This window comes from Centroberyx affinis, unplaced genomic scaffold, assembly GCF_046629955.1.
Source record: "Centroberyx affinis isolate AG114_WGS23_722 - 3 ecotype Tasmania unplaced genomic scaffold, CSIRO-AGI_Caff_v1 ptg009868l_1, whole genome shotgun sequence".
NCBI lineage: Eukaryota > Metazoa > Chordata > Actinopteri > Beryciformes > Berycidae > Centroberyx > Centroberyx affinis.
The window spans coordinates 1-10000 of record NW_027284665.1 but is presented as its reverse complement, the minus strand read 5'-3'; the positions used below and the strand labels follow the sequence as shown (position 1 = coordinate 10000).

Genomic DNA, 10000 nt, shown 5'->3' with positions numbered 1-10000 from the left:
ATAGTCAGTCAACAGTCAACAGACAGACAACAGTCAGTCAAAAGACAGTCAACAGACAGACAACAGACAGACAACAGACAGTCAACAGACAGACAACAGACAGACAACAGACAGACAACAGTCAGACAAAAGACAGTCAACAGACAGACAACAGTCAGCCAACAGACAGACAAACAGACAGTCAAAAGTCAGACAACAGACAGTCAACAGACAGACAACAGTCAGTCAACAGACAGACAACAGACAGACAACAGACAAACAGACAGACAACAGTCAGTCAACAGACAGTCAATAGACAGACAACAGACAGACAACAGTCAGTCAAAAGACAGTCAACAGACAGACAACAGTCAGACAAGTCAGTCAACAGTCAGTCAACAGACAGACAAGTCAGTCAACAGTCAGTCAACAGTCAACAGACAGACAACAGTCAGTCAAAAGACAGTCAACAGACACAACAGACAGACAACAGACAGTCAACAGACAGTCAACAGACAGACAACAGACAGACAACAGTCAGACAAAAGACAGTCAACAGACAGACAACAGTCAGCCAACAGACAGACAAACAGACAGTCAAAAGTCAGACAACAGACAGTCAACAGACAGACAACAGTCAGTCAACAGACAGACAACAGACAGACAACAGACAAACAGACAGACAACAGTCAGACAACAGACAGTCAACAGTCAGTCAACAGACAGACAACAGACAGTCAACAGTCAGACAACAGACAGTCAACAGACAGACAACAGACAGACAACAGACAGACAGTCAAAAGTCAGACAACAGACAGTCAACAGACAGACAACAGTCAGTCAACAGACAGACAACAGACAGACAACAGACAGACAGACAGACAACAGTCAGACAACAGACAGTCAACAGACAGACAACAGTCAGTCAACAGACAGACAGTCAATAGACAGACAACAGTCAGACAACAGACAGTCAACAGACAGACAACAGACAGACAGACAGACAGACAACAGACAGTCAACAGACAGACAACAGACAGTCAAGAGGGTTTGAGAAGAATCAGCAGTCACAGGTCACATGGCTCCAACATGGCCGACAGCATTAATCCTGAACTTGATTTCAACAAGCTGTCGCTTCCTGTAGTTAATTGAATTAGGATTAGGACTGCCTGACGAATAAATTATCATCATCAATGAGATTTAAAGGGACAATTTGTGTTCCATCTGCTTCCAGTCGAATTAGAACCAGTGAGGGAGTCTGTTTACTCTGGGTATCTAACAGAAGGCTTTAATTCTGCAGCTAATCACAGTTAACATGCTTTTAAAGGGGCAGTCTGTGTTTTCTGTGTACCTAATAGAAGGCAGCATGGTTTTAAAGGGGCAGTCTGTGTTTTCTGTGTACCTAATAGAAGGCAGCATGGTTTTAAAGGGGCAGTGTGTGTTTTCTGTGTACCTAATAGAAGGCAGCATGGTTTTAAAGGGGCAGTCTGTGTTTTCTGTGTACCTAATAGAAGGCAGCATGGTTTGCTGAAAGGTTTGTGCAAAAACAGGCAGCAGTCTCTTCAGGTAGATGGGTGCCATCTCTGGGTCTCCTTTGGGCTCGCTGCCCTCCTCCTCCTCCTTGTTCACATCCTTCTTCTTCTTGTCGTCGCCCTTGTTCACCGGACACATCCAGTCTCCTGCAACACACACACACACACACACACACACACACACACTACATTACATTGACTTTCAAGGCATTTGGCTGACACTCTCATACAGAGGGACTCACAATGCGTTTAATGGTAACAATCACTTTAATTCCCAGGAGAAGAAAGTAAAGAAACTAACAAGCTCCATTTTCCTACCTGGCTTTATCTAAAGGAATCTTCTCATCCCAAAACTACTCAGTACTCAGTACTCAGTACTCAGTACTCAGTACTCAGTACTCAGTACTCAGTACTAACATCATGTTACCGGCCAGGACAGCAGCATGGCCACCAACCTACTGTGTTTTCTTTCTCTGCTCGTAGTAATACTGGTATGTTATTAACCAGAAGACAGTAGTATCGCCACCACCTTGTTATGTTTTGTCTCACTGGTACTAGTAGAAAAAGTAGCTGTATATTAGTAGAAGTACTAGTTCACTACACTGGAGAAAGTAGTAGTAGCTCGAATCGGCAGTAGTGGGAATCAGCAGAGAGTTCACGATACTATCATGATACTATCACGATACAACACTATCATGATACTATCACGATATTATCACGATACGATATTATCACAATACGATATCACGATACAATACTATCACAATACTATCACAATACGATACTATCATGATACTATCACAATACTATCACGATATTATCACAATATGACAGTATCATGATACTATCACGATATTATCACAATACGATACTATCATGATACTATCACAATACTATCACGATATTATCACAATATGATAGTATCATGATACTATCACGATATTATCACAATACGATATCACAATACTATCACGATACTATCACACTGTTACTATCACAATACTATACTATCACGATACTATCACAATACGATACTATCATGATACTATCATGATACTATCATGATACTATCATGATACAATATTATCACAATACTATCACGATACAATACATCACGATACGTTACTATTACAATACTGTACTACCACAATACTACCATGATACCATCACGATAATATCACAATAGAATATTATCACAATACTATCACAATAGAATATTATCACAATACTATCACAATACAATACTATTGCGATACTATCACAATACTTTCGTCTTGATAACTACAGTATCACCATACAGGGAGTTCTGACATACATTTAGTATAGTAGTAGTAGTGATAGTAACAGTAGTAACAGTAGTAGTAGTAGTAGTAGTAGTAGTACTACTAACACTGGTAGTAGTAGCAGTAGCACTAACACTAGTAGTAGCAGTAGTAGTACTAACACTAGTAGTAGTAATAGTAGAAGTAGTAGTAACACTAGTAGTAGCACTAGTAGTATTAACACTATTAGTAGTAATAGTAGGAGTAGTAGTAACACTAGTAGTAGTAGAAACACTAGTAGTAGTAGCAGTATTAACAGTAGTAGTACTCACCAGGAGACTGCAGGATAGCCACCACCTCACTGTGTCCTCTCTCTCTGGCTTTGTCTAGAGGAGTTTTTCCGTCTTCGTCCCTCAGGTCAGGGTTAGCTCCATGACGCAGTAGAGTCTGTGCACACACACACACACACACACACACACACACACACACACACACACACACACACACACACACACACACACACACACACGTTATAGAGGATACTTTGACCTGCTCCAGAAATGGTGTCAATGCAGATTCTATTTAATTTTGGGAAAAATGAGAGCAAGGAAGGGAACAAACTTTTGTTTATGAAACAGCTGGTAAATGTGTGAGAGAGTGTGTGTGTGTGTGTGTGTGTGTGTGTGTGTGTGTGTGTGTGTGTGTGTGTGTGTGTGTGTGTGTGTGTGTGTGTGTGTGTGTGTGTGTGTGTTTTACCTTGGCTACTTGTGGGCGTCCGAAGCAGGCAGCATAGTGCAGCGAGGACGACCTCTGACCTCGGTTGACATCTGCTCCTCTCTCACATAGGAACTCCACCTGGCAAACAACACACACACACACACACACACAGAGTTAGTCACACTGACATCACAGAAGGACTCAAAATGGAAAAGGACTCAAATGAAAGTCAACAAAAGTGTGTAGATATTAGAACATTTTGGAATATTTCAATCCTTTATACACAAAAACTGCTGGATTCAAATGAGGGATTTGGTGTGTGTGTGTGTGTGTGTGTGTGTGTGTGTGTGTGTGTGTGTGTGTGTGTGTGTGTGTGTGTGTGTTCACTAATCATCTTTACCATTTCCTGTGTGCCAAAAGCTGAAGCCCAGTTGAGGAGCGTCTGTCCAACATCGTCCATGAAGTTCACCTCAAAAGCTGCAACAGAAAGCAGTCGGTCAGTTCTGTGGTGAAACTGACCGAACAACTGACAGCAACAGACTGCTGTGTCTGTGGCGTGTTCTCATGTTCTGCATCATGTCTTCATAAGCTGATCATGTGTGTTCTCATGTTCTGCATCATGTCTTCATAAGCTGATCATGTGATGGTTGGGATGCTGCACTTCAGCACCCAGGAAGCTGCAGGAACGCTGAGCATGCTGGGATGTGGAACCTGCAGCAGTCTGTGTCCTTTCTCCTGTCTGTAGCGTCTGTGTGTCTAGTGTCTGTATGGTCAGTAGCGCCCTACCTCCGTTATCTATAGTATCAGTAGTGTCTGTAGCGTCTGTACTGTCAGTAGCTCCCTACCCCCTGTGTCTATAGTGTTTGTGCTGTCAGTAGTGTCAGTGCTGTCAGTAGCGTCTGTAGCGCCCTACCCTCTGTGTCTATAGTGTTTGTACTGTCAGTAGTGTCAGTGCTGTCAGTAGGGTCTGTAGCTCCCTACCCCCTGTGTCTATAGTGTTTGTACTGTCAGTAGTGTCAGTGCTGTCAGTAGCGTCTGTAGCTCCCTACCCCCTGTGTCTATAGTGTCGGTGCTGTCAGTAGTGTCAGTGCTGTCAGTAGCGTCTGTAGCGCCCTACCCCCTGTATCTATAGTGTTTGAGCTGTCAGTAGTGTCAGTACTGTCAGTGTTGTCAGTAGTGTCTGTAGCTCCCTACCCCCTGTGTCTATAGTGTTTGTACTGTCAGTAGTGTCAGTGCTGTCAGTAGCGTCTGTAGCTCCCTACCCCGTGTCTATAGTGTCAGTGCTGTCAGTAGTGTCAGTGCTGTCAGTAGCGTCTGTAGCTCCCTACCCCCTGTATCTATAGTGTTTGTGCTGTCAGTAGCGTCATTAGTGTCAGTGCTATTAGTAGTGTCAGTGCTGTCAGTAGCGTCTGTAGCTCCCTACCCCGTGTCTATAGTGTTTGTACTGTCAGTAGTGTCAGTGCTGTCAGTAGCGTCTGTAGCGCCCTACCCCCTGTATCTATAGTGTTTATGCTGTCAGTAGTGTCAGTGCTGTCAGTACTGTCAGTGCTGTCAGTAGTGTCTGTAGCTCCCTACCCCCTGTGTCTATAGTGTTTGTACTGTCAGTAGTGTCAGTGCTGTCAGTAGCGTCTGTAGCTCCCTACCCCGTGTCTATAGTGTCAGTGCTGTCAGTAGTGTCAGTGCTGTCAGTAGCGTCTGTAGCTCCCTACCCCCTGTATCTATAGTGTTTGTGCTGTCAGTAGTGTCAGTGCTGTCAGTAGTGTCAGTGCTGTCAGTAGCGTCTGTAGCTCCCTACCCCCTGTATCTATAGTGTTTGTGCTGTCAGTAGCGTCAGTGCTGTCAGTAGCGTCAGTGCTATCAGTAGTGTCAGTGCTGTCAGTAGCGTCTGTAGCGCCTACCCCCTGTATCTATAGTGTTTGTACTGTCAGTAGTGTCAGTGCTGTCAGTGCTGTCAGTAGCGTCTGTAGCTCCCTACCCCCTGTGTCTATAGTGTCAGTGCTGTCAGTAGTGTCAGTGCTGTCAGTAGCGTCTGTAGCTCCCTACCCCCTGTATCTATAGTGTTTGTGCTGTCAGTAGTGTCAGTGCTGTCAGTGCTGTCAGTGCTGTCAGTAGCGTCTGTAGCGCCTACCCCCTGTATCTATAGTGTTTGTACTGTCAGTAGTGTCAGTGCTGTCAGTGCTGTCAGTGCTGTCAGTAGCGTCTGTAGCTCCCTACCCCTGTGTCTATAGTGTCAGTGCTGTCAGTAGTGTCAGTGCTGTCAGTAGCGTCTGTAGCTCCCTACCCCCTGTATCTATAGTGTTTGTGCTGTCAGTAGTGTCAGTGCTGTCAGTGCTGTCAGTAGCGTCTGTAGCTCCCTACCCCCTGTGTCTATAGTGTCAGTGCTGTCAGTAGTGTCAGTGCTGTCAGTAGCGTCTGTAGCTCCCTACCCCCTGTGTCTATAGTGTTTGTGCTGTCAGTAGTGTCAGTGCTGTCAGTAGTGTCAGTGCTGTCAGTGCTGTCAGTGCTGTCAGTGCTGTCAGTGGCGTCTGTAGCGCCTACCCCCCGTGTCGATGGCGTCGATCAGGGCGTCGGTGTCCTTGCTGCGGATGCAGTCGATGAGCTGGCGGTGGGATCTCTCCCCGGAGCTGTCCAGGCGCCTCAGGCCGGGGATCCGACCCGTCGACCCGGCGCTGGACTTGGGGAGAGCCTTCCGACCCTCGAACAGCAGAACCAGCAGCAGATCCACCAGACGCATCGTGTCCAGAACACAGCGCTCGTCTCCTCCCAACGCAGACTCCATCGAGTCGGGCAGAGCCGAACGAAGGAGGTCCTGGGGGGGGGGGGGGGGAGAGCAGGGCAGAGAGAGAGAGAGAGAGAGAGAGAGAGAGAGAGAGAGAGAGAGAGAGAGAGAGAGAGAGAGAGAGAGAGAGAGAGAGAGAGAGAAAGAAAGAGAGAGAGAGAGAGAGAGAGAGAGAGAGAGAGAGAGAGAGAGAGAGAGAGAAAGACAGAGAGAGAGAGAGAGAGAGAGAGAGAGAGAGAGAGAGAGAGAGAAAGACAGAGAGAGAGAGAGAGAGAGAGAGAGAGAGAGAGAGAGAGAGAGAGAGAGAGATGTTTAATGTGACATACTAGTTATTTGTATTTAGATAACAGTAAAGTCTAATGGAGCAACATTAGCTGACTGTTTTGATCTGATCACTGAGGTTTGGTGAGCAGATACAGATACACAGCGTCACAAGTGCAATGAATTCTGGTCATTGTAGTTCACCAACGCTTTTGGCACTTAAATTCAAGAGAGAGAGGAGGAGAGGAGGACAGGAGGAAGAGAGAGGAGGAGAAGGAGGAATGTTAGTGTAACTGAAGTAACGTTGTCACATTTCATTTCACACTACACAATGTTGTTGTGTTCTTTAATACTTTTAGCTAACACACTGGAACAAGGCCAGCGGAAAGGAAGAGTTAGCAAGATCTGACAACTTTTATTCTGAAATGCTATATATGCAATTTAGAAGAAAGAAAAAAAAATAACTTTCTGAAGTTCATCACTGAATTTCTATAAAATCTAGAGGATCCAGTTCTATCTATCCTTTAACAACAACCATTACTTGTGTAAGAGAGATAGCATCTCTTTCTCTAAACTATTCATTAGCTTCAGATCTTTGGGCCTACAGGGTGTCAGGAGACATTACAGGGTGTCGGGAGACTGAACAGGGTGTCGGGAGACTGAACTGAACAGGGTGTTGGGAGACTGAACAGGGTGTCGGGAGACTGAACAGGGTGTCGGGAGACTGAACAGGGTGTCGGGAGACATTACAGGGTGTCGGGAGACTGAACAGGGTGTCGGGAGACTGAACAGGGTGTCAGGAGACATTACAGGGTGTCGGAGACTGAACAGGGTGTCAGGAGACATTACAGGGTGTCAGGAGACTGAACAGGGTGTCAGGAGACATTACAGGGTGTCAGGAGACTGAACAGGGTGTCAGGAGACTGAACAGGGTGTCAGGAGACATTACAGGGTGTCAGGAGACTGAACAGGGTATCAGGAGACTGAACAGGGTGTCAGGAGACATTACAGGGTGTCAGGAGACTGAACAGGGTGTCAGGAGACTGAACAGGGTGTCAGGAGACATTACAGGGTGTCAGGAGACATTACAGGGTGTCGGGAGACTGAACAGGGTGTCGGGAGACTGAACAGGGTGTCGGGAGACATTACAGGGTGTGAGGAGACATTACAGGGTGTCAGGAGACTGAAGAGGGTGTCAGGAGACTGAACAGGGTGTCGGGAGACATTACAGGGTGTCGGGAGACTGAACAGGGTGTCGGGAGACATTACAGGGTGTCGGGAGACATTACAGGGTGTCGGGAGACTGAACAGGGTGTCGGGAGACATTACAGGGTGTCGGGAGACATTACAGGGTGTCGGGAGACTGAACAGGGTGTCGGGAGACTGAACAGGGTGTCGGGAGACATTACAGGGTGTCGGGAGACTGAACAGGGTGTCGGGAGACTGAACAGGGTGTCGGGAGACTGAACAGGGTGTCGGGAGACATTACAGGGTGTCGGGAGACTGAACAGGGTGTCAGGAGACATTACAGGGTGTCGGGAGACATTACAGGGTGTCGGGAGACTGAACAGGGTGTCAGGAGACATTACAGGGTGTCGGGAGACATTACAGGGTGTCGGGAGACTGAACAGGGTGTCAGGAGACATTACAGGGTGTCAGGAGACTGAACAGGGTGTCAGGAGACATTACAGGGTGTCAGGAGACATTACAGGGTGTCAGGAGACTGAACAGGGTGTCAGGAGACATTACAGGGTGTCAGGAGACATTACAGGGTGTCAGGAGACTGAACAGGGTGTCAGGAGACATTACAGGGTGTCAGGAGACATTACAGGGCGTCAGGAGACTGAACAGGGTGTCAGGAGACATTACAGGGTGTCCGGAGACATTACAGGGTGTCAGGAGACTGAACAGGGTGTCAGGAGACATTACAGGGTGTCAGGAGACATTACAGGGTGTCGGGAGACATTACAGGGTGTCGGGAGACTGAACAGGGTGTCAGGAGACATTACAGGGTGTCAGGAGACTGAACAGGGTGTCAGGAGACATTACAGGGTGTCAGGAGACTGAACAGGGTGTCAGGAGACATTACAGGGTGTCAGGAGACATTACAGGGTGTCAGGAGACATTACAGGGTGTCAGGAGACTGAACAGGGTGTCAGGATACGTACGTGTGTGACGAGCGGTGACCCCCTGCAGAGCGTGGACAGCAGGCTGACGATGGTGGACACCTGGTTGCTGAGTTTGGAGTCGGCGGCGGAGGGGGCGGCGCCCGTCGAGGTCCGGCCCGGCTTACAGGAAGAGGCGGGGCCTGTCGCCGTGCCGCCGGCGGCCGCCATGCGGGACAGCAGCTCCTCCGTCAGGCCGTGTTTGGCTAAGGGGGCGGGGTCAACGCCGCGACGCGTGAACCGGTCGGCCAATGAGGCGAAGCAGCGCAGAGCGCCGTCCGACACCTGGAGGAGAGAGAGCAGCTGGTAAATACTGAACACCTGTCTGTCTGCTCTCTACCTACCTGAACACCTGTCTGTCTGCTCTCTACCTACCTGAACACCTGTCTGTCTGTCTGCTCTCTACCTACCTGAACACCTGTCTGTCTGTCTGTCTGTCTGTCTGTCTGTCTGTCTGTCTGCTCTCTACCTACCTGAACACCTGTCTGTCTGTCTGTCTGTCTGTCTGCTCTCTACCTACCTGAACACCTGTCTGTCTGTCTGTCTGCTCTCTACCTACCTGAACACCTGTCTGTCTGTCTGTCTGCTCTCTACCTACCTGAACACCTGTCTGTCTGTCGGTCTGTCTGCTCTCTACCTACCTGAACACCTGTCTGTCTGTCTGCTCTCTACCTACCTGAACACCTGTCTGTCTGTCTGCTCTCTACCTACCTGAACACCTGTCTGTCTGTCTGCTCTCTACCTACCTGAACACCTGTCTGTCTGTCTGCTCTCTACCTACCTGAACACCTGTCTGTCTGTCTGCTCTCTACCTACCTGAACACCTGTCTGTCTGTCTGTCTGCTCTCTACCTACCTGAACACCTGTCTGTCTGTCGGTCTGTCTGCTCTCTACCTACCTGAACACCTGTCTGTCTGTCTGCTCTCTACCTACCTGAACACCTGTCTGTCTGTCTGCTCTCTACCTACCTGAACACCTGTCTGTCTGTCTGCTCTCTACCTACCTGAACACCTGTCTGTCTGTCTGCTCTCTACCTACCTGAACACCTGTCTGTCTGTCTGCTCTCTACCTACCTGAACACCTGTCTGTCTGTCTGCTCTCTACCTACCTGAACACCTGTCTGTCTGTCTGTCTGTCTCTACCAGTCTGTTCTGAACAGCTACTGGCTGCTAGAACAGAGAAGGAGCTGGTAGAGCAGGTAGCTGCCACAGGAGAGTCTAATCTATACTAAAAAAACAACATAATTGTGAAAATGTAAATTTGAGGATCTATCAGTCTGTTGCTGAATGAACAATTGATGAAAAA

The 10000-nt window shown here is 47.7% G+C and overlaps 1 protein-coding gene across 1 annotated transcript in view; it reads right to left on the bottom strand.

Annotated features, from left to right (window-relative positions):
* The window catches only part of LOC139640585 (E3 ubiquitin-protein ligase HECTD1-like), a gene marked incomplete at both ends in the record, with an annotated part of 11249 nt that extends 2269 nt beyond the window's left edge, over positions 1–8980 (bottom strand). Inside the window, 6 exon segments of the mRNA XM_071514758.1 lie at positions 1484–1658; positions 3106–3220; positions 3530–3628; positions 3891–3967; positions 6029–6299; positions 8699–8980. Coding sequence (XP_071370859.1) covers positions 1484–1658; positions 3106–3220; positions 3530–3628; positions 3891–3967; positions 6029–6299; positions 8699–8980 — 1019 coding nt within the window.
* Positions 8981–10000: the final 1020 nt, after the last annotated feature.